The sequence below is a fragment of the Thamnophis sirtalis genome, unplaced genomic scaffold, assembly GCF_051295495.1.
Source record: "Thamnophis sirtalis isolate CommonGarterSnake01/CBP01778 unplaced genomic scaffold, rThaSir2_p1.2 scaffold_3, whole genome shotgun sequence".
Lineage (NCBI taxonomy): Eukaryota > Metazoa > Chordata > Lepidosauria > Squamata > Natricidae > Thamnophis > Thamnophis sirtalis.
Genome location: NW_028261383.1, coordinates 130,204,768 through 130,229,285, shown reverse-complemented (window position 1 = coordinate 130,229,285; position 24,518 = coordinate 130,204,768). Strand labels below are relative to the sequence as shown.

At 42.9% G+C, this 24,518-nt stretch overlaps 2 protein-coding genes across 3 annotated transcripts; both read right to left on the bottom strand.

Moving 5' to 3' along the window:
- Positions 1 to 3,410: 3,410 nt before the first annotated feature.
- On the bottom strand, positions 3,411 to 7,075 carry TMEM235 (transmembrane protein 235). Of its 2 annotated transcripts, none has more exons than XM_014052951.2 (5): positions 6,853 to 7,075; positions 5,333 to 5,413; positions 4,855 to 4,992; positions 4,059 to 4,123; positions 3,411 to 3,796 (listed from the first exon to the last, which is right to left on the bottom strand). In XM_014052951.2, exons 1-5 carry the CDS (start codon positions 7,058 to 7,060, stop codon positions 3,677 to 3,679), a joined length of 612 nt encoding a protein of 203 aa, XP_013908426.2. In that variant the 5' UTR covers positions 7,061 to 7,075; the 3' UTR covers positions 3,411 to 3,676. The 2 variants fall into 2 exon arrangements, with proteins under 2 accessions (XP_013908426.2, XP_087563970.1); XM_087707844.1 differs by having other exon boundaries at positions 3,669 to 3,796; positions 3,879 to 4,123.
- An 8,211-nt stretch (positions 7,076 to 15,286) lies between these two features.
- On the bottom strand, positions 15,287 to 23,378 carry BIRC5 (baculoviral IAP repeat containing 5). The gene is made up of 4 exons (XM_087707843.1): positions 23,168 to 23,378; positions 21,602 to 21,711; positions 18,345 to 18,462; positions 15,287 to 15,542 (listed from the first exon to the last, which is right to left on the bottom strand). Exons 1-4 carry the CDS (start codon positions 23,366 to 23,368, stop codon positions 15,462 to 15,464), a joined length of 510 nt encoding a protein of 169 aa, XP_087563969.1. The 5' UTR covers positions 23,369 to 23,378; the 3' UTR covers positions 15,287 to 15,461.
- Positions 23,379 to 24,518: the final 1,140 nt, after the last annotated feature.

The window sequence follows — 24,518 nt, the reverse complement described above, 5'->3', positions numbered from 1 at the left end:
TTCCCTACTGCCAACTCAGTTCTCCATTGTTTCATTGCCTTTTCAGTAAAGGATGTAATATTTTTGCTAATGCCAGTTGTTTCTAAGCATTTTATGATCCAACTATGTGGCAGTGAGTCAAATGCCTTTTTGTAATCAATCCAGACCATATTCAAGTTCGTTTTTCTGTTCTTACAATTTTCTAATATCATTTTATCAATTAGAAGCTGATCTTTTGTGCCCCTGCTCCTTCTTTTGTTGCCTTTTTGCTCTACTGGCAAGATGTTGTTTGTTTCCAAATAATCCATCATGTTATCTGCAATAATGCCTGTGAGTAATTTGAAGGTTGTTGGCAAGCATGTTATTGGTCTGTAGTTTTCAGGTGTTGTTCCTTTAGTTGCATCTTTCTGAATCAAGTATGTTTTTCCAGTTGTCAACCATTCATCAATTTGGCCCTTTTGTAAAATTTCATTCAGTTGCCTGGCCAATATTGCATGTAAACTGGTCAGATATTTGAGCCAGAAACCATGTAATTGGTCCTTTCCAGGTGATGTCCAATTCTTTACCTTTTTAACTCGATTTTTGACCATCTCAGTTGTTATTTCTAATACTTGCATTTGTTTGTTGCCAATGCTTTTCTCAAAGTCATGTATCCACTTTGCTTCCTTGTTGTAGTCCTTTGCATTTTCCCACAATTCTTTCCAGAATTCAACTGTGGCCTGTTTTTCTGGTTTTTCACTTTTGGTGTCACCATTCACATTAAGACTTTGATAAAAGCGCCGTTGGTCTGATCGAAATTGCTGATTTTGTTTATATTGGATGATTCGTGCCTCATATCTTTCAATTTTTCTAGCTGTTGCTGTTATCTGCTGTTTTACAATCTCTACAGCTTCATTGATGTTTCTTGTATCCAATCTATATCTGCTGATTAGCCGATCTATGATTTTGTTGTTTTTAAGCCGTTGCTCATGCATGTTCTTTAAGTTACTAGCATCTGCTCTTAATTTTTTGATTTTTTGTTCTAAACGGATTTTCCACTTTGGCTTTGATGCTTTTTCTGTTGTGTGACTAGGTACTTTAATTTTAATGCCTAGTTCATTAGTGACTATTACAGCTGCGCTGTACATTAACTGGTTTGTTTCCAAGATGGATTCCGGTTCAATTGTTGAAAACACTGCATTAACCATTTTCATGATAGGGGCCAAAATTTTCTTAGGCACAGTTTTTAGTGATGGTAAACATTGCCTTTCCTCATTAAGCAGAAAATGCTCCATGATCTTATCCTTCAATTCTTTTTGTTTTTGAGTTAGTTCATCAGTTGGTTCAGTGATAACTGGTTCTAGTGGTGGTGATGTTATTTCCTCCCCGAGAGCTTCTTCTGGGAGTTCTACTATAATGTCTTTAGTTGTGTCTTGAATATCAGTTATTTCCACTTGTGATATTGTTTTTGGGGTTTTGCAATTTGCCTGAATTTCCTCATGTTCAACTTCACTAAACACTTTATTCCGTATAATAAATCGCCTTTGATCTGCTAGTCGTTGTTCACTAACATTTGAATCTGGATATTGTTGTTTCCATAATTCATACATTCGCTTTAAATAGCCTCTTTTTTGTGGCTCTGAGTTGTAGTAACAGGCCATTATGGCACGGTTTTCATCTGCACTATATTTTTGTCGTTTTGTTGGCTGGTCCACTTGTAGCCCACTTGTCGACGGATGTCCAGGGACCCCAACATCCGCCGCGGCCCTTGTTAACCCGCGCGACGACCGATGCGGTATGGAATTCTTATTTGTTTTTTTCACCATATTGTATGGGTTGGCGGGTTTTTTTTACGGGACCAGATGCCAACCTGACCCCAACCTTCCTCCTTTCTCATCCGGGCTTGGGACCGGCAACGGCGGAGTTATTATTATTATTATTATTATTATTATTATTATTATTATTATTATTGTTGTTGTAAGATTAGAGAATCATTATCAATGTAATGAATACTGTAAATTTTGATTGTAATAGCACAGAGACATTTGCACCCAGATGACACATTGTTTAATGGAAGATGATATGTTCAAGTTTAAAAAAAATATTTTAAAAAATAGGTGAGTATCCCTGCCAGGAGTTCTTGGGCTAGAGATAAGGAAACCCATCTCTGAAGGGGCTTGGGGGAGAAAGGCAGGTTCTGATAGTGACTCCATTTGTTGGGTTAAACTGTATGAATGAAACACTGAAAAGTAGGTTTGCTCAATGTACCATTTCTGGGATGAGGAGGAGGAGGGGCAAAAGAGTTGTATAGTTAACTATTTGAGCTAAAACTCCTGGTGGTGCAGGGGCTGGGATGTTTTTTCAAATCTGTTTACGCAAGTTAGAGCCTTCTGCGGCAATTACTCAGTCCCTTCCTCCTGAGACGCACAGTTTTTACATGACTGAATATCAATTTGCTTTGGATGATGGCTCATCCCAGGTTTTTGACCTCAGAATTCTTCTACAGTGGTCTGCACCTGTAATTCTCTGTTCTCTTCCACGGGTCCAGTAACAGTAGAAGCCAGTATTACCATGGGGTAATTAACTCCTGCAAGTTATGTGAGCTCATGAAGCTATGCATGAGGAAGGTGCTGCAGTCACAGGCGAAGTAATTAACACCCAGCTCACCCCATAGGGTGAACTCTACCTAAGTGCTATCTGGCACTATAAATCTCCAGGAAACATCAAAGAAGCAGAGCTTGGATTACACATTTTGGAGAACAAATCAATCCGCGCACCAGAAGTGAAGCTGATGCTTGGCAGACCAACCTAGACTATATCAAAATATACTCAGCTTAGCTAACATAAAGTAGACTTACTCTTAGAGAAGCATTTAACACGCTAAGATTCTAACATGGATTTTTCATTCCTTTCTATTAAAACTCTCATTGACGACTCCACAGCTATAACACTGAAACAGATTCTGTTTTTTAAAACATGGTATGTTAAGGGAAACCTGCTTCCCATCCTCTGTTCCTAGAAGACTCCAAAGGCTAAGGTGGAAATTGATCCAATGCATATGCCACCTTTTACTGTGACATATCCTTGCACTAAAACCTTTCAAGTCCATTAAAACCCCATGCGAAAACAATAGGAGAGCAGCAGACTGCAAGTAGCCAATCCTATCTCAGCAGGATGAGAAAAACAGCTGGTTTGTAGGAGCAGTCTGAAGGCCAATAGCTCCAATGCTATCCAAAACGTTTTACATCAAGATCAGTTTTGACTGAGAATCGTTTTTGTTCCCTGCACAGAAAGAGACACTGTTGTACATTCTTGTTTATACCTCATTGCACTTTCAGGGCAGGATGGGAGATTTAGCAGAGAATTACTTCTCTGAGCTACTACAAACTATTTAATTATATCTACATTTCCTTTTTGCTTCAGGGAGAGAATAAGAAACTAGCAGCCAGGTGTTAGATTTGCTTGCTTTATTTTGAGAGATTCCGGTAGAAATTAAGCCATGAAGAAAAGGAGAAATAAGGAATGCATTAAACAATCAGGGCAAACTAGCCACATTTGTCATAATTCTTGGAGAGGCAATAAATCCTGGCTTGCACGCCTTAACTCAATTTGCACACCAGGAGTTCAATTCTATGTTCCCTTCCAATGTTCATGAAAACAACAATCAGAAATGGAATCATGGTGTCTTTTTAACAGAAGTTTCCATTTGTGCTACCCCTTAGCCTTTCACATTCACCAGGGATTCTTCTACAGTAGGCACAGTCTCAGCCCAGTAGCCCCACAGTCTATCTTTGTGTGCTGTGTTTACACCAGAGCAGGGCATGAGCATCAGCATTTCCTATAAAAAAAGATTAAGGAAAGCAGTATTGTAGAGCAAGAATTGCTTCACAGGCCTGGCACCGCCTCGTTTCCTTTCCCACCTTCTCCCAGGATTAAATGTCTGCTGAATGGGCATCCAGCTTCAGACGGAGTCCTTGAGCAGCCAGGAGAAGCAGGATGCCAGCTAAACCCTCAGTGACAAAAGAGAGCCAGGCAAGTGCCAGGGACCAGCCAAAGGTAATATGGACACGGTCAAAACGCTGTTGGTCAAACATACGCACAGTTTCAATGAACGCCGCTTTGGAGTAGCAGATATAGGTGCTTGTCCCAGACAGAGTCAGGAGTGCTGGATGGGAAGAAAAGTGGTGGAAAAGTCATCAACTTGAGTAGCAAATAGAGTCGTTCTGTTGGTATCAATGGAGGTAAATGGAGCAGTCCAGATCACAAACAGATGGTCAAGCAAAAAGGCAGAGCTACCATCTCCTGGTTTGCTTGGAAGTGTCTAGACGCATTTGTAAACTTGATAGATCTTTGCATTCTAACAAAGCAAATTCTTAGATGACACACCTTCATAAAATAAGTTTCCAGAGAGCTTGCTGTAACTATCCAAGAAATAAGTCACACAGGAGAGTGGTCCCTGCCAGAGAAATGTTTGGGGATTCTGTCCAGAAAAGACCTGGATAAATCTAGCTACCAACTGTGCTTCAATTGTGTATCCTATTGGCTTCAGAATAAATTAATTGTTTATAGCTTCTAGCATAGTGAATGTGATTTTCACAGCAATCTCACCACTTCATTTGCTGGTAATCTGAACTGCTCACTATGAGATGTCTCACGGATAACTTATGTCCAAATCTGCTGTGAGTCTCAATTAATTGCTAAAAATACAACCTGCCCTACATAATCTCAGGAACTACTACTTGGATCCAAGATGATGCGGGTGAATATTTGATGTCATAAACAAAGCATGCACACTGTCATTTGAAATGTCAGGTCCAACAAGGAGCAGCAGGCAGGCTCGTAATGCAGAGATGCTAAGGGATTCTTCGGAGTCTTTCCAGACATAATATCACTCACCACCCAACAGAAAATAGCAGCCTGTGAAGAGCAGAAGCCAGGAAATCTGGGCCAAGGAGCCAATGATCCCACAGATCCAGCCAAAAATAATCAAGATGAGGCTGAGTGGCAGCAAGATCATGAAGGCTCGATGCATGTCTGACAAAGGAAAAAAAAAACAGTGGCATAACAAAAGAAGAAAGCAAAATCCTGGAAGTTGAATATAGGACTATGCAATGGCTGAATTATAACAATCTTTCTGCCGGAAACATCACTCCTTCTTAAACGTCTATCAATTTTTCCTCTTAAAGAACAAATACTCCCCTTATGCCCATCCCCAAAACTAAACAGTGCCCACTTCTAGAAATAATCCGTTTTACAAAAGGCTCCATCCCCCTTTCTGAACTCTTATGTTTTTACAGAAGACAGTGTGAATTTCAAAATGGAAAGAGCTACATAAAATTTAGGATGCCGAAGTCACATAAATCTCTCTACTCACAGATAAGATGCTGGAGTGATGCTGGCACCAGCCAACTCTCTGCACCAAAGGGGTCGATCAGGGGCATACAGGCATTTTGTCCTGGGGAAGCAGCAAAATAAGAAAAGCAACAGGCATGTAACATTAGGGTTCACTGTGCTGGATTGCTGGCCAATGCAAACTCAGCAAAAAGCATGTCCTAGTTCAGTAGAAACTTCAAAGAAACCACAAGCTAGAACTAAACAACAGCAGTCCAACAAATATTTGTGCTGAATGACAGTACTTAGAGGTTTATTTATTTTTGTCAAGATCACTAATTTGGCTCGTTGCAGACAATGAAAGCTTTAAAAAAAAGCTAGACAGGGCAAATCAAGTCCCTGTAGTGCATTCAATTTTTTTCCTGTGATAGCATCACAATAGGGGCACCCTTTCTGCCTTTCATACCCAGTTGCATGATTCTGATGTGACTTGAAGGAAGAGCAAATGGGAAGAACGGGGGATGTGTGTCTCTTGGGTGAGAAAGAGATCCTGCCTGTTGTAAATCTCTCTTGATCGTAAGTACCCTTTTTCTCCTAGCTATGCAAGTAGATATGCAACTGTATACTTGACCCACCTCTGTTGCCATAAAAGTTCTTTCCCTTCCCATATTGAGAAATGAGACAGTTGTAACTATACCCATCCCTATACTTAGAAGAAGGGGGTCTCGATGCTATGGTCAATTGTAACAAAAGGAAGCAACGCTCAGAAGACAGAGCATGGCTCTGTTTCACAGCCGGATGCAAAATGAATGGAGATGCTTAGGATCAGCTTGGGATCCAATATATACATGCCATTTCAATGTGTTGGCAATGAGAGATACTAAAAAGTCATGTTAGGAATCCGAATGAGATAGCATCAAGTAGCTTCCCAATGAGTAAGGCTTGCACTTATTTTTTTAAAAATGCACAAGAAATGTGGTGCATTCTTCAGAGCTGATGGCTGAAGAAACAGACAGCAGCGGTTGGCAGCAGCCACACATTTTCTTCATTGTTGTCTCCTTTGCCCAGAAGACCAAGCCTTCTCCTCCACTTCGAGCTCCTCTTTTCTTAAGGCAGTATTTCTAGAGCTTGCAGACTCCAGCTCCTACAGGTACCCGAGAGGCACTGAGATACAGAATCTAGGGATCGGTGGGGGCACAAGGAAAGCCACGAGAGTTAGGAGCCCCCCCTCCCCCAAATTGGCATTTTTACTGGAACTATATCATATTATTTAACTAGCAGGGAAAACAGCGGAGGAAGCACAAATGTGCTGGGGGACGGGGACGGCCAGAATGAAGGGCCAGCTGAGTTCAACATCCTGAGCCGCTACTCGGTCGCCTCAAGAGCCCAGCCTTCAGCAGGGACTGTAGTTCCTACCTAGGCTGGTGCAGTTTTCCCTGCCGCGCCTGGATGGATGGATGGCACAGATCGCCTAGATCCAGTAGCCACGGAGTTCCAGTCCACGCCATGGGGTAGCGGCACCGGCAGGCAAGGGGCAAGCGAGGCTGCCCCATCCCTCCTTACCTTCGCAGAGTCGCCAGAGCCCGGAGTGAGAACTCAGTTCCTCGCCATCCCGAGCGCTGCCGTTGCGCCCAGCCCCGTCCACGTGGATCAAGTACCAGTAGTCGGTGCCGATGGCCGCAGCCAGGAAGCCGAAGCTGAGTAGCCCATTGAGCGCAGCGGCCAGACAGAGTGTGCCGGGGGATAGAGCCGCCCCGCACTTCAGTACCATGATCCAGCCTCAAGCACAGGAGCCCAGAAGCTGCACAGAGAGAGACAGAGACAGAGACGGGGGGTGGGGGAGACGGAGAGAGAGGCACACACAGAGAGAAATAGAGAGACAGACAGACAGAGAGACAGGGGAGGGACACACACACACACACACAGAGAGAGAGAGAGAGAGAGAGAGAGAGAGAGAGAGAGAGAGAGAGAGAGAGAGAGAGGCGCCCACTTTTGGGAAGCAACTCTACCAGCTCTATCTTCTGAGAGACCTCTGGGGAGCCCAGGAGAAAGGAGGGCTCCGGAGTCGTTCCGTCAACTGAAAACAAGCAGGATGCTGCCATCCTTTGTCCTTCAAACTGAGCTCAAAGAGTGCATCTATGGGCAAAAGAGCAGAGCCCAGCTTCATCCAGAAGAGACTCTGCACTGGACAGCAAAATCAGATCTTGGAAACCCGACCAGATGTTACTTGATGGCAGAATCCCCCCCCCCCCGTTCATTTTCCATCTATTTCCATTTCATCTAGAAATATAGTTCAGATTCATACAATACCCTAACACCTGGGAAGGGAATGTCCAGGTCAGTTTTTGGGTCTATGATGCCTTTGAGATGAAAAGCATGTTAAGAGGGATTGGGGGTTCTCTCTCACCCCTAATCCAGAGACCCATAACAGATTACTCTAGTATCATCCTTGGAGTAAAAGTGAAAAATTGGGAAGAAGCATTTTCTCTGTACTTGATTCTTTTCTGACTGGAGCAATAATGCTACAGGTGACCAAGTAAATGAAATTATTAGTTATAGAAACATAAGGAAACAGACCGGGATAACGATAAGAAACAGAACTTACTATCTGAAGTGAGTAAAACTTCCAAAGTGTTAAAATATCTCAGAAGTATCCAAAATATTTATAAAGCTTGGATTCCCAATTCTTATCAAGCTATGGTTTTATACTATATTGATTTTGTTTATTGAATTATACATTTAGCTGGATTAGTAAACATTGTAGCTTGAAAATAGTTGTCAGAATCAATATACACTGCTCAAAAAAATAAAGGGAACACAAAAATAAGACATCCTAGATCTGAATGAATGAAATATTCTTATTAAATACTTTGTTCATTACATAGTTGAATGTGCTGACAACAAAATCACACAAAAAATATCAACAGAAATCAAATTTAGCAACCCATGGAGGTCTGGATTTGGAGTTACACTCAAAATTAAAGTGGAAAAAAACACTATAGGCCGATCCAACTTTGATGTAATGCCCTTAAAACAAGTCAAAATGAGGCTCAGTAGTGTGTGTGGCCTGCACGTGTCTGTATGACCTCCCTAAAACGCCTGGGCATTCTCCTGATGAGGTGGTGGATGGTCTCCTGAGGGATCTCCTCCCACACCTGGACTAAAGCATCCCTCAACTCCTGAACAGTCTGGTGCAATGTGGCGTTGGTGGATGGAGCGAGACATGATGTCCCAGATGTGCTCAATTGGATTCAGGTCTGGGGAACGGGCGGGCCAGTCCATAGCATCAATGCCTTCATCTTGCAGGAACTGCTGACACACTCCAGCCACATGAGGTCTAGCATTGTCTTGCATTAGGAGGAACCCAGGACCAACCGCACCAGCATATGGTCTCACAAGGGGTCTGAGGATCTCATCTCGGTACCTAATGGCAGTCAGGCTACCTCTGGTGAGCACATGGAGGGCTGTGCGGCCCCTAAAGAAATGCCACCGCACACCATTACTGACCCACTGCCACACCAGTCATGTTGGAGGATGTTGCAGACAGCAGAACGTTCTCCACGGCATCTCCAGACCCTGTCACATCTGTCACATGTGATCAGTGTGAATCTGCTTTCATCTGTGAAGAGCACAGGGTGCCAGTGGCGAATTTGCCAATCTTGGTATTCTCTGGCAAATGCCAAACGTCCTAAACCTTGTTGGGCTGTAACACAATCCCCACCTGTGGACATCGGGCCCTCATACCACCCTCATGGAGTCTGCTTCTGACCATTTGAGCAGCCACATGCACATTTGTGGCCCGCTGGAGGTCATTTTTCAGGGCTCTGGCAGTGCTCCTCCTGTCCCTCCTTGCACAAAGGCGGAGGTAGCAGTCCTGATGCTGGGTTGTTGCCCTCCTACGGCCTCCTCCACATCTCCTGATGTACTTTTTTGTTTTTGGTAGTGCCTCTATGCTCTGGACACTACGCTGACAGACACAGCAAACCTTCTCACCACAGCTCGCATTCATGTGCCATCCTGGATGAGCTGCACTACCTGAGTCACTTGTGTGGGTTGTAGACTCCGTCTCATGCTACCACTAGAGTGAAAGCACTGCCAGCATTCAAAAGTGACCAAACCATCAGCCAGAAAGCATAGGAACTGAGAAGCGGTCTGTGGTCACCACCTGCAGAACCACTCCTTTATTGGGGATGTGTTGCTAACTGCCTATGCTTTCCAAATGTTGTCTATTCCATTTGCACAATAGCATGTGAAATTGATTGTCAGTCAGTGTTGCTACCTAAGTGAGTTTGATTTCACAGATGTGTGATTGACTTGGAGTTACATTGTGTTGTTTAAGTGTTTCCTTTATTTATTTATTTTTAGCAGTATGTTTAAGCTGCACTTCTCAGGTTTCTCCCAAGATGTCTTCATCCTCTTGTGTTCATTCCCTATATTCATTTGAAACACCTGCCGCAATCATGCTAACCAAATAGAAGGGGCTTTAAATGTCTCCCCAAAACTCATTACTTTTCAGGAGCCATTGATCTCCCTAGTTCCTATTACGTTACAATTGCTCTAATATATCAATCATTGAAGTAAGAGCGTTTGAATAAAAGAATAGAGAGCAAATAATTGCACAGGACAAAAAAAATGAGAAATAGAAACCCATACAACACACTAACAAATGAAGAGGGGGAAAATAAAAAGGTATTAATACACAAATATACGTTTAAAGGATGATGTATGTGTAACTATTAGAATGAAAATACATTATAGAAGAGAGGATTTAAGATTGTTATGTAAATACAGAACCGGGTTTGCTAGAATACCATCCCAAAAATACACCAGATTGAAGAGAAAAATATCTAAATGCAACCATGGAAAGAGGGCATGGAGAGAGGAGTAGAGGGAAAGATAGGAAGAGGAGAGAAGAAAAGAGAGGGAAAGAAGAAAGGGAAAAGAAAAGGAAGAAATGGAGGGGAAATAAGAGTTGGAGAGAGGGTAGGAAAGGGAAGAAGAGGGGAGGAGTGGGGGAGAGGAAGGGGAAGTAGAGAAGGGAAAGGACAGGAGGGAAGAAGAAAAGAGAGAAGGAGAGAAAAAGGAGGAAAGGAAGGAGTAAGAAGTAGGGTTGTTGTGAAATAAGTTGGGTGGATGGGATGGTAGAAAAACAATCTTGATCATTTGTTAATTTTAGGGGAGAAAAATTGTTATAAATACTAAAAGATAACACCCATTATTAATAATAGTTATGAGATTGTATGTTTGTAAAAGTATGTATGAGAAATAAAAACAAAAACTTATAAAAAATAAGAGCATTTCTCTTTTTCATTGTTTCTACATGACTTACATGGGGTGTTCAGGGAGGGGTATTACCCCTGGTGTAGGGGCATGTCATGTCCTTTTAGGGCAGCTCATGGGGCAACTCATCACCTGTCACTCAGCTCTCACTTGTGGCTCCTAGTAATTGTAGCATGTGCGGCGGCCACACCCCGGACAACCACTTAGACAGGCTGGCCAAACCAGGTTGAGAGTAGCCGTTGGGTCATTGACTTTCGGTGAGATAGGAAATTGTCTATCCTGAGCGTGTGAAGACAGATTCCGGTGGATTGAGCGGATGAGGTGATGTGGTACGCTAGGAGCACGGCAAGACATGAAAGAAATCCTGGTCAACCACTGCATCCAGCCCATCTCCAACTGTCTCGACTCTTGTCCTGCTAATGGAGCAAGATGGAATCTGGAAAGAGAGAGTGAGACTGACTCTGCGCACCTCCCCCTCACTTTAATCCAATTCACAGGCAAATCTTGACATCCCCTCAATTAGATGTCAAGGATCCTCTTCTAGCAGGATGGACGATCATCATCATCACGTGCCTTAGAATTACAAGGAAGGGATTCAAGAGGCTTGCAAAGTGCCATTCACAAAGCCAATATTATGTCCAATAATATAACATTATTACTACATTACTACATTACACTGTATTGCCATCTTATAATTAATTTGTTAAGAAACAAAAATGTGCTTTGCCTGAAATGGAAAATTCAATATACTCTTCCATCAATCACTAAACCTTCAATACCAGATTGAAAAAATAATTGATGATTCACTGCCCTTCAGTGGCATCCAAAAACTGGCTACCAGAGGGGCGGGGGAGACTCCACCCTGTCTAGCTGCAAGGTTCTCTCTGATCTGAAAGATGGTTGCAGCCACTCTGTCTCATTAGAAATATCCTACTGTGATATGAATTAGTGCAAATTGATCAAGAAACTGCAGTGCCATTGCTTCAATTGTATTACAGTTTCATAGGTGCCCTACCCTACGCATGCGCACATGACCCCCTGCCTCCCCCCCCCATTTTTTGTATATGATGGCACGGTGGACCCGTTTTTCGCCCTCCCCAGGCTGCAAAGGCTTTCTAGGAGCCTGGGGAGGGCAAAAAAGGCCTACCCCCCCCCCCAGGCCAGAAAGAGCCTGTTTCTGACTTCCAGTTTGCATGTTGGGCCGTTTTTCTTCCTCCGGAGGCTTTAGGGAAGCCTCCTGAAGCCTCCGGAGGGAGAAAAGCGACCCAGCGCACAAACTGGAAGTCAGTTTCTGAATTTCTGGTTTGTGTGTTGGGTTATTTTTTGCCCTCTGGAGGCTTAGCCTCCGGAGGGAGAAAAACAGCCAAAAATGAAGGCCGAAATCAGCTGGCCAACGCGTGCATGTGCACTGGAGCTGACAGGGCAATGCCTCACGTGTCCTAAGAAATGGCTCCATAGGTTCACCATCACGGCACTACGGATCTATTATGGTTTCACCACTGAACAGAGCAGAGTTAACATTCTAAGAAACCCAGCAATGCTGCCCTTTGCAAATCATGGCTGGAGGTCATTAGGAACGCTCCCAACTTTTTAAGAGCATAAAGCACCCTTTCCAAGCTGTTTATTTCACTTGTTAAGCTTTGCAAGAGTGTGAGGGAACTTTATAGTCTCACAAGGTGGGTAATTTCTGGCCATGCTGGAGATGTTGTATAAGAAGGCTGCCTACTGTAATAAAAAAAAATTAATCCGCTCCTGCTAAACAAAGCCAAAGCAATACATAGCCTGCCTGTTGCCTTTTCATCCATCTCTACCCTGAAAAGTGAGTTTTTAAAGGAACAATATAAGTCAGACCCCCCTTACAAAAGGGTCTGACTTCTAATGTTGTTCACCTCCCAGACCTGACAACACCAATTTTTCTTGCAATAAAGCTGTTGTATTACTCAAACAAGGAATGCTTTGCCTGAATACATGTTGTGCGGCTGTTCTAAGTACTGATAATACCATAAGCTTTCAACTACAATTTGACTGGGGTGGTAATCATTAAAATACCAAAGAAAGGGAAGCGCAGATTGTAATGAGTGGGGGGCATAACGTTGCTATCAATCCCTGGAAAAGTTCTATACCTTGTGTTGCTCAGGAAACCGCAGCATCAAGTGGATGCATACCTGTGTGAAGTACAAACAGGATTCAGGACAGGACACTCTTGTAAAGACCAGATCCTGACCTTAAGAAATATCATCAAACACACTTCAGAATTCTGGAAGACAGTGGAAATCAATTTTATTGACTTCAAAAAGGCTTTTGAGTCTATTCATCGAGGATCACTTTGGATTATTGTAAAGTCCTATGGCAGTAATGACTAATCTTTTTGTGGTCAAGTGCTGAAAGCTTAAGTTTCCACATGTGACAATGCAATGCACGTGTGACTCCCCCCCCCATGTGCTCCGTCCTGCACATGCCACCCCCCACGCTTCGCCACCCCTCTTCACCCATTTTTTTGCTTCCAGGATGGTGCAGGAGGCTTTCCAGGCCCAAAACGCAGCACAGGGGGCCTCACATGCCCCCCCTCATGCCCCGTTTCAGGCCTGGAAGCCCTCCTGCAGCAACCAGGAAGCAAAAACAAGGCACAGCGGCATCGTGCGAGGCTCCAAAATGCAATGTGGGCACTTCCCATGGATGTGCTCCACGTGTGCACGTGCGCATCCCCCACCTGTGCCCCCACCCAATACATGTGCGGCAGGCACCCAAAGATCAGCTGGCTGGTGGGAATGGAGCTGGGCTGGGGTGTCTGCAGAGGGCTCTGCATGCCACCTGTGGCACATGTACCATAGGTTCACCATCATGGTCCTATGGCATTCCTCAAAGTTTTATTCACATCTTTAAGAGCCTGTATTATAATTCTAGCTGTTATGTACGAATGGAATGTGGCAACACAGCCTTTAACATTAATGCAGGAGTTAGGCAGAGATGTATACTATTGCCATTCTCCTTTCCCCTCTCCATGTACATATTATTGTTATGCAAGAGCAATGGATAAACCATCTAACAGATTTAGATTTTGTGGGTGACATTGTACTGCTTGGTGAAACAAAGGCGGGCTTGCAAGAAATGATCACCAGTTTAGATAACAAGGCCAACAAAATTGACTTACACATAAATTTTGAGAAGACCAAGTTTATGCACATCGGAAGTGCTCAGGATATGCATATAAGTCAGTGGCCAGGCTACAGAACAAGTCCAACAATTAACTTGGCAGCATTATATCTGCCAATGGAGGTACAGATAAGGACCTTAGCTATATATGGTTGGGTATGGCGGCAGCTGTTTCAATGCATGCACCCAATTTGGTCTATGGCAGATATATGTATTCCCACAAAGATAAAACTCTTCAAGAGTGTTGTTATACCAACAACAATATGCTTGTGAAACATGGAAGTGTACAACCAAGATGATTAAATGGTTTCCAGCAATGCTCTTTGAGAATACTGTCTCTCATATTATGACCGCATCACTAATGAAGAAGTATTACAAAGATCAGATTTAGATAACCTATTGAAAAGTGTGGATGAATGCCAAATGGGGCTTGTTGGCCAAATCTTATGTAGACCTAAAGACTGGAATCCAAAAATTGCTCTATATTGGATATCTCCTGGAAGAAAGAGGAAACAAGCCCAGCCTTGGAAAACCTGGCACCAAACACTTAAGGAAGATCTTAAGACAATTAATGTCCCTTGGGACAAGTGATGATGATGAATCAACGACATCACACTGTTCATCTTGATATCCAGTCAATCTTTTTGAAAATTCATTTGTTATAACACATCCTTCAACAATACATTTTGAAAGTTAGTTGTGCACTACTTAAGTATTCACACTATTGAAAGTTCTGGCAGTTTCATTTGATGATTGCAAGTCAACTGAAGGATAATTTTCTCTGTTTACTTTCTCTTATAAGCAAAGCAAACTACTATTTGATAAGATGTTTGGAATCTTTTCTAACACTTTTTAATTTATGACAGTGAAATAAAAAGTTTACAAGTCTATAAATATTGCCTCTAACCTATATTTCTATTGCCTCTATATTTCTATATTATCTATAGTAATACTACTATAACAATGTTTTGTTCTTCCAAACATTATTTTGCTTTAATTTCTCTCTCTATAATTTCTTTTGCTTTTTTTCTTTATTACTGGCCAGGCCAATATGTAGAGTATTTGCAACTTTCCATATTATGCTTTTGTACTTAACTTTTCCTTGCTGTGCCACTATTTTCGCTGTGCTTCTTTTCCTCTGGATTATTCACTACTTTAAAGGAAAATGCCTTCTTTCGTTCAGCTATTTTTGATTTTCTGGTAGTTGCAGAGCTTCCAAAACACACACACCCTCCTATCTCCACCTATATCAGTTCAAAGGTTGCAGTTTAATTGGCAAGTTGGCTGATGTAGGGAGAAGGCTTAAATAGGAGGTGAAGAAGGCAATAAAAGTATCTGCATTTTTTTCTAAGCAGCTCACTATTTTATAGTACCACTTTGAGGATGACCATTGCAAAGAGTCAAAGACATAATCAAAATAAAGCAGTTTCCTAAGAAGTTCAGCCACTCTTCTGAATTGATCTCATTTTCAAGAGTAGGTCAGAGCTTCATTTAACACCTGAGAGCAATGTTTGCCTTCAAACAATTTTGCCCAGGAAACTATTAAAACATGGTAAACATGGTATTTTACAAAAAGGAACATTTATTCATAAACACATCGGAAGAAATTCCATAAGAAGTAACTACAAAAAAACTTAACATACATTTGAACAGCAGGCTGAGAAACTCAGCTTTTGATCTTGCTCAATACAATTTAGACATTCAAAAAGGCCACAGCATCCAATGGCATATGCAGTTTATTAACGCAGGTTGTTTATTTTTCCTCGGATCAACTGAGCATATTTCTCCATCTCAGTAATTGTGTGCTTAACTTCTTTTTCCTAGAAGAAAATCAAAAACACATATTCCTATTAATAAATAGGCAGTTACTGAATTATTGGGGGGGGGGGGAGGAATCCATACAGGGAATCTTATCCTAATGAAGAGAAATGTACCTAAATAATTCACTCTTGAGATAGAAATCAGCCAGTAACAAACAGGCCTACACACTGTGGCTAAATTAGGACCAATGGTATGTATGTAGCCATATGACCCTTATAACACAATATGGAAAGCAGAGTAATTGTAGAAGGAACTCTAGAAGACATTCTAGAACAGTGATGACGAACCTCTTCAGCACCAAATGCCCAAAACGGAGTGTGCGTGCACATGTGCAAGCGCCGCAAACCCAAAGACCAGCTGGTCTTTGGATTTCTGGGACGTGCATCTGAACTGGCCAGCTGTTCTTCGACGCAAACCCGAAGACCAACTGGTCGACACGCATTCGCACTGGCCAGCTGGTCATTGGGTTTCCGGCACTCCGGTGCGCACGAAGACCAGCTGGCGTGCCAGAAACCAAAAGGGCAGCTGGCGATGGTGCGCATGCCTACAGAGGGCTCTGCATGTCCTCTCTGGCACATGTATCATACCGTATTTTTCGGAGTATAAGATGCACTGGAATATAAGTCGCACCAAGGTTTTGAAGGGGCAAATTTTTTAAAAAGTAGGTAGGTAGATAGAGGGATAGACAGGGAGAGAAAGAGAAATACAGTAGATAGGTAGGGAGAGAGAGTAGTTAGGTAGGTAGGTAAATAAAGGGATAGAGAGAGAGAGAAATAGAGAGAGAGTGTGTGTAGGTAGATAGGTAGAGGGATAGAGAGAGAGAAATAGAAAGAGTTAGAAATACAGTAGATAGGTAGGGAGAGAGAGAGTATGTAGGTTGGTGGGTAGAGGAATAGAGAAAGAGAGAAATACAGTAGATAGGTAGAGAGAGAGAGTAGTTAGGTAGGTAGATAAAGGGAGGGAGAGAGAGAGAAATAATGAGAGAGAGAGAGTAGGTAGGTAGAGTGGTAGAGAGAGAGAAATAGAAAGAGAGAGAAATGCAGTAGATAGATAGGGAGAGAGAGAGAGAGAGTAGGTAGGTAGGTAGGTAGGTAGGTAGAGGGATAGAGAGAGAGAAATAGAGAGAGAAATACAGTAGATAGGTAGGGAGAGAGAGAGAGAGAAAGTAGGTTAGTCGGTAGAGGGATAGAGAGAAATATAGTAGATGGGTAGGAAGAGAGAGTAGGTAGGTAGGTAGGTAGGTAGGTAGGTAGAGGGATAGAGAGAGAGAAAACCAGTAGATAGGTAGGGAGACTGTGTGTGTAGGTAGGTAGGTAGAGGGATAGAGAGAGAGAAATATATATATAGAGAGAAATACAGTAGATACAGTAGGTAGGGAGAGAGAGAGTAGGTAGGTAGAGGGATAGAGAGAAATAGAGAGAGAGAAATACAGTAGAAAGGTAGGGAGAGAGAGAGAAAGTAGGTAGGTTGGTCGGTAGAGGGATAGAGAGAAATATAGTAGATGGGTAGGAAGAGAGAGAGTAGGTAGGTAGGTAGAGGGATAGAGAGAGAGAAATAGAAAGAGATAGAGAGAAAAACAGTAGATAGGTAGGGAGAGAGTGTGTGTGTAGGTGGGTAGGTAGAGGGATAGAGAGACAGAGAGAGAGAGAGAGAAAGAAATACAGTAGATAGGTAGGTGTTTCTGCTGGCACAGCACTTGATCAATGTAATTCTCATCAATCAATTAAAGAGCTTTCCAAAAGGGGAAAAAAAAGTTTTTGCACTCTGCAAACCTCCCAAAAACAGTCCGTTTTTCATGAAAACGGGCCCTTCCCCCCCCAAAAAAAGGCATGAATAGCCTTGGGGGGGAGGGGCTTGCCAAGTGTTCTGGGGGGGGGGGAAACTGAGCAAAAAATGGTCCGTTTTTCGTGAAAATGGGCCCGTTTTTGTCAAAATAAATTCCATGCATAGTCTTATGGAGGCTTATAGAGTGCTTCTGGGGGCTGGGGGGGGGGGGGGGGAACGGTCCATCTTTTGCTCATTTCTGCCCTCCCCAGCCCCCAGGAGCTCTCTGAAAGCCCCCATAAGGGTATGCACAGCCATTTTGGTGAGGGGGTGGGGCTTCAGGAAGCAAAAATGATGTATTCGGTGTATAAGACGCACCCAGATTTTCAGCCTCTTTTTTGAGGAAAAGGGTGCGTCTTATACTCCGAAAAATACAGTAGGTTCACCATCATGGTTCTAGAAGGAAAGGCACAATAATTTATGGTAGTCAAAAATTGAAAGTCATCTTGTAGCATCTTTATTACAGCTTCTTCACCAAATGCATGACTCAGAACAAGGGCAAAGTTTCAACCTCACAGGATTGTCCATTACAGGTCTTAAAGTAGCAGTTTTGGAGGGGGAAAAAACCTTGTCAGCACTACTGAATGACATTGCTGAATTCACATATATGTCAAAAGGCTTGAAGCTATATCATGTCTCAACAAATACAGTATTTTAATACAACACTTTTATTCCTTATTGCCCAATTCGTTATTATGCAATAAAGAACTTATAATGTATATCGCATGTAACCTACATCCAAGTAACCTATCTGTCTTCTCCTTCCCCACCCCATTCCCTGCTATATCCCAATTTAATTTGGCATTAATCAATTTAATTTAAACAATCAATTTGCTATTTCATGCATCTGATGAAATGAGCTGTAGTTCACTCTTCAATAATAAAATGTGTTAATCTGAAAAGGTGCTACCAACCTACAGCAGAGTGATGAGAGACTACTCAAGCTACGTTAATGGTTCCTTGCAAGTTATACTCACAATCAAATTGTTCATCCTCTCTTTACGAAGTTTCACAAATTCCTGTACTGTCAGGTCACAAATGTCTTTCCGCAAAGCAAGAAATGCACAGTTGGGGGAGTGTTTACGGTGCTCTTCCCTAGAAATTTGATATACAAGTCATAATCATGCAATGGATTTATAAGGGCAATTAAATAGCAAGCATACTGCATGTGAAGAATGCCACCCTAATTTGGATCTCATGCCGTCTCCCGCCCCATGTAAACATTTTGTCCATCAATTTACTATTAAAGAACTACTTTCCCCCAAATCTGTACATATGTCAGGTGGGGAAACTCTGCTCTTAGTCCCGTGGGACATTGACTTGCACCCTAGAGCCAGAAATAGGGCCTTTGGCAGCCAGATTATGAAATTCTTTCTCAGAGTGTATATAGCTGCCTTCCTTTCTATGTTCTACTTCTACATTTGTAGAATAACACTTGCTCAGTGATGGCTAACCTTCTTCTCATCCCGTGCCAAAAGCACACGCACAGGCACGACAGCATGTGCACGCGTGTCCACACCCATAATACAATGCACGCAGAACACCCCATGACACCCCCACCCCCTATGCATGCACGTGTGACCCCCATGCTCCCATGGCCCCCACCACGCATGCATTTGTGACCCACCCTTGTGGCCCATTTTGGACCTAGCAGGCATCCCTGAAGCCTCCTGGCACCAAAAACAGGGAGGGGGCGCAACCCCTCCCCCATGCATGTGCACATGACCTACCCATTCCCATGCACATGGGCGCATCTCCCAACAAAGACCTGAAAATCAGCTGGCTGGTGGGAGGCATACCCACATATGCGGTGCAGCTGAGCTGGCTGACAGCTTGCGTGCCTGCAGAGAGGGATCTGCATGCCACATGTGGCATGTGTGCCATAGGTTTGCCATCACGGCTCTAGGACAATGATGGCGAACCTTTTTGTTGTTGGGTGCCAAAAATTCGAGGCGTGCACTCGATAGGGTGTGCGCATACCAGCAACCATAATGCAAAGTGTGCCCCCACATATGCATGTGTGCACAACCTCCCTCCCACGTGCACCGCACTGCTCGACTCCAAGTTGAGCTTGGTATTTCCTCCGGGGGGGAGGCTATTTTCACCCTCCCCAGGTTCTGGGAAAGCCTCCAGTGTGGGGAGGGCGAAAAATGAGCCCAATGGGCCAACAGGAAGTTCAGAAACAAACTTCCAGTAGGCCCATTGGACTCGTTTTTTGCCCTCCCCAGGTTCTGGAGGCTTTCCTGGGGAGGGCAAAAATGGCATCCCCCAGACCCCTGGAAGCCGGAAATAGATCGGTTGGGAACTTCCGGTTGGCCCCGTTTTTCACCCTCCCCAGGCTCCAGAGGCTTTCCTGAAAGCTTGGAAGGGTGTAAACAGCCTCCCCCGGCCCTCCGGAGGGTCGCAAATCAGCTGGCTGGCTTGCGTGCTGGCAGATATGGCTCCACCTGCCCCATGCAGCATGCATGACATAGGTTTGCCATCACGGTTCTAGGACCAGACTATCATTTTAAATGAACCGTTGTAACTGTTCTTTCAATTTTTATGGAAGGAATAAATAACAACCTTCCAACGGCAATTACAGTCATAAAGCCTATGTTTATAACTGGATAAAATGTGTAACACTTTTAGACGAGGTTCGGGCAAGCTTACACAGAAAGCTATTATATTTGACAATGATGCAGTCAGAAGACTGGAACATTTCTTGGGTTCCCTTCTATGAACTGGATGAAATCAGGAGCCTTGACCCCAGAGTTCTTCCCACTGTTCCCAAGGGGCCAGCACTATGGTGCATCTTGAAGCAACAGCTCCCAAGGGCTGGCTTGTCTTTCTGACTGCTTTGTTTCTGTGGCTGAAGGATAGAAATTAGTGACATACGCTTTGTCATGATTCATCACCCGTAATCACAGCCTAGCCAGCTCTAGAGAAAGTCAAATTGATTTCCAAGCAGCTTATGTGTTTTCAAAAACCTCAGAAAGTATAGATAACATTTATGCTGGTCTTTGCCAGTTTAGGCCTCTAATGCAGGGTTGCCAAACTCACGGCCCACAGGCATCACATGCTGGCCACCCCTCTGCTCGGTTTAGCGAAGGGGGGGGGGGATCGTGATACATCACAGGATGACATCATGACTTGAGTTTGAAACTCCTACTGCAGTGAAAACAGATGTTGCAGATGGATTTAGGACAGGGTTGTCAAACTCATGGCCTACAGGCTGGAAGCATCACGCACTGATTTAGAGTTAGCTGACAGGGCACATATACAGGTGAAACTCGAAAAATTAGAATATCGTGCAAAAGTTCATTTATTTCAGTAATGCAACTTAAAAGGTGAAACTTATATAAGAGATAAGACTCATTACATGCAAAGCAAGATAGTTCAAGCCATGATTTATCACAATTGTGATGATTATGGCGTACAGCTCATGAAAACCCCAAATCCACCATCTCAGAGTGCATGCATAGGTACTCAGTACTTGGTTTGGGCCCCTTTTGCAGCAATTACTGAGTACATATGCATGTATACTTTCCAGAGGTCCAATATTGTTCTATGTACAGTTCTTGTTCTATTGATTGCATGTAATATTCTAATTTTCCGAGATGGTGGATTTGAGGTTTTCATGAGCTGTACGCCATAATCATCACAATTTTGACAAATCACGGCTTGAACTATCTTGCTTTGCATGTAATGAGTCTTATCTCATATATTAGTTTCACCTTTTAAGTTGCATTACTGAAATAAATGAACTTTTGCACGATATTCTAATTTCTCAAATTTCCCCTGTAAACCCTTATAAACACCCCACAAAATATTCTAGAGGTTTCTGGACTGCGTAAGTTCATAGTCAAGATTCCGGGTTCCCATCCTTCTACCTCAGTGAAAGAAGGAAAAAAAACTTTAGTGGAAAAACTGGAGTGGAAGCTAGCTGTACTGACTGCAAAGTATTAGTTGATCATGTTAACAATCACTGTCAGCCATACAACTAATAATCAGATAGAGATGTTGAATCCATCTTTGACAAGTGGCTTAATTTGCTTTGATGAGGCTTTAACAGCACTATGGAAAAAAGAGTGGATGACATAATAAATTATTAATATCTAGTACTACCATTCTATCTTTGCCTCTATCATCCTTCATTTTAGCAACGAAATATAATGTTTTGCAAGATCCCATAAGTGTATTTGTTGAGTTTTCTTTCCTAAAAGTTTTAGGATAACAATTTCAAAGTACTTACATGGGGTCATCATCAGGTTCCCATCCCTCTAATTCTTTAAAGCATATAAAACATTGTGCCACATCGGAAGCATTCTCAATAGGACAGTGAATGAATCCAGCTTCAGCCATCTGAATTGGGAAAGGCGGAAGAGACAGAGCAGGACAAATGAGAAAAAATAATGTTCAACCAAGTTACACATTTCAGGTTATACATCTTATTTCTGAAACGGGGCTGTAGTTGAAAAATTTCTGAAGGCAAGCTGTTCCACTGGTTAATTGTCCTCAATATTAGAAAGTTTCTCCTTAATTCTACGTTGCTTCTCTCCTTGATTAGTTTCCAACCATTGCTTCTTGTCCTGCCCTCTGGTGCTTTGGAGAATAATTTGACCATCTCTTCTTCATGGCAGCCCCTCAAATACTGACACCATGTCACCCCTAATTCTTCTTTTCTTTAGACTAGCCAAATCCAGTTCCTCCAGCCATTCTTCATGTGTTTTAGTCTCCAGGCCTTTGCTTATCTTAGCTGCTCTTCCTTGAACTTTTTCCAAAGTCTCAACATCTTTTTTTTTTTTGTAGTAGGGTGACCAAAACTGGTTGCAGCATTCCAGGTGTGATCTTAGTAGGGTTTTATAAAGTGGTACTAAATGGAATGCGGTGGCTCAGATGCTGAACTTGTTGATTCAGAATTGTCGGCAGTTCGAATCCATAGTGCTGTGTAATGGAGTGAATTCCTGTTACTTGTCTAAGCTTCTGCCAACCTAGCAGCTCCAAAGCATGTAAAAATGCAAGTAGAAAAATAGGGACCACCTTTGGTGGGAAGGTAACAGTGTTCTGTACACCCTTCAGCATTTAGTCATGTTGGCCATAGGATCACGGAGACGTCTTTGGACAGTGATGGTGGCTCTTCAGGTTTGAAACAGAGATGAGCACCACCCCTGACTAGCACGTATGTGTGAGGGGAACCTTTACCTTTAGCATTAGATATATGAATCTGGAGGAGAGGGGGACAGTGTCTGTCTCTTTGTTCTGAAAAATTGGTAAAAGGCCTCACTTGGGTCTCTATGCCGGAAAATAAAATGGGATCCAATCTCAGAATGTTTAGTCTGCGTTTAACCCATTGAATTTTATTAAGAAAAACCAGGGACTTCTCTTAAGAGATTTAAATTCCTTGCAATCATACACTCAGACCAAAAGCAATTATTCTGCACTTCTAGATAGGAGCCGGAGTGCTGCCCCCCCCCCAAATGGCCCACAAAGCTTCCCCCGTTTTTGGAATTGCTTGCTGGCAAAATTGTTTCAATTGCAGCTGGTGAAATGAAGAGGTGTGTTTTGATTCCAAGGGGGGGGGGACATCGAACCACTGGAGGGAGGGAGGGAGGAAAAGGAGAGGAAGGGAGGGGAAGAAGGGGGAAGGAAGAATAAAGGAAGGAAGAGGCGTGATTTTGATTCCCAAGATGTGCTTGGGAATAAAAGCCCATGAGGCAGGAGAAGCATCACTTCCAAGGAAAAAAACCCACCCACTCCACCCCCCCCCCCGAAGAGAAGAGGGATCCCAGGAAGGGCTTGGGAGAAACCAGCCCCTCACCCTGTCCGCCGTGCAGGAACAGTCGGAGACGAAGGGCCACTGGGTAAACGTGGCGAGACGGTTCTCTTTCAGGTATAACCCGAGACCCGGCGGGAGTCCTAGTTTCGCTTCCCCGCGAGACATGATGACGGTTGCCGAAGCTTTCAAACAGCCGCGGGAAAGAAGAAGGGGAAAAAAAACAAAAAGGCTTTCCCGAGGCATGATGGGAAATAGGCTGCGGACGTCGTGCGTGCCACACACCTCCGAGCGCTGAGCATGCTGGGAAGCGTAGTTTTTCTTACGGTCGCAATGAACAAAGAACGACCTTTGTTCTACGATTGGAAAATATCACTTCTGTATCGACGCCAACTTTTAGTAAAATGGCCCCTTAAAAACCCTTACTGGTTTTGTTGTACTGTAAGGGTAAAGCAAAATTAGATTTCCAAGTTGTCGTTTCAAACTGGAAAAACGCCACTTTTTTTTTTTTTTTGCATTTGGTGCAGCAGTAAGAGCGAAGGTTTTTGTGGCCTTTAACTATGAACAAGTCATTGATTTGGTGTTACCATTACGCGCACAGGTCTTGGTAACGCCCATGAAAGTATAGTAGATGGCAGCACCTTGCTGCCCTTGATAAAAAGTTAACCAGGGTTGGGTGTAGTTACTTATTGGACTATGAAATCCAATAGGGCTAGCCTAAGAATTTGAAAAGGATATCAAGCAGTCAATCAAAAACCATTTTCATACCGTATTGGGGCTCAAAATTTCTTGTGGGTCCCCTAGTCACAATCAATTGAGTTCACCTGGGATCTCAATTTACTTTCTTAACATTACTAAACACCATAGAATTAATTTCTGGGTGAATACAATAAACATATGTAAGCTTGAAGATTTATTTCCCCTTGGCAATGCTCTAAAAGGTTTCTTGGTTGATGTCAGATTCAGATAAATCCTCAGGATTCTAAGATTCAAATGGGATCCATTTGAAATTACCATAAAAAACAAAAACCACATCTATCTCTGTAAGAAGAATCTCCATTTATGGTTGAACCAGAAATCCATAATTTTACTGTCAATATGGAGAAAAAAGTAGATCTATGAGGAAGGAAGGGAAGGAAGGAGGGAGGGAAGAAATGTTTGACAACGATGCAGTGCAAAAACATGAATTCAAGAAGCACATCCTTTTGAATCCTCCCAATTGTACATAGGATCCATTTGAAAGTACTATTAAAACAGATCACATCGATTTGAATAGAGTAAGTTTTTAAAATCTCTCATCTAGGGACGTGCAGTCAGGGGAGGCAGGGCCTCACCACTGTCATGATGAAAAGAAAAACAAAATTAAAAGGAAAAAGGCTGAGGTAGTTGCTGCCAG

Coding starts and splice junctions, on each gene's coding strand:
- TMEM235 (XM_087707844.1), bottom strand. CDS start 7,060: ATGGTACTGAAGTGCGGGGCGGCTCTATCCCCCGGCACACTCTGTCTG. Junction 5,414..6,852: donor GCTCTGGCGACTCTGCGAAG/GTAAGGAGGGAT, acceptor CTGCTTCCCCAG/GACAAAATGCCTGTATGCCC. Junction 4,993..5,332: donor ATCACTCCAGCATCTTATCT/GTGAGTAGAGAG, acceptor TTCCTTTGTCAG/ACATGCATCGAGCCTTCATG.
- BIRC5 (XM_087707843.1), bottom strand. CDS start 23,368: ATGCCTCGGGAAAGCCTTTTTGTTTTTTTTCCCCTTCTTCTTTCCCGC. Junction 21,712..23,167: donor GTTCCTGCACGGCGGACAGG/GTGAGGGGCTGG, acceptor TTCCCAATTCAG/ATGGCTGAAGCTGGATTCAT. Junction 18,463..21,601: donor GAACCTGATGATGACCCCAT/GTAAGTACTTTG, acceptor TCAAATTTCTAG/GGAAGAGCACCGTAAACACT.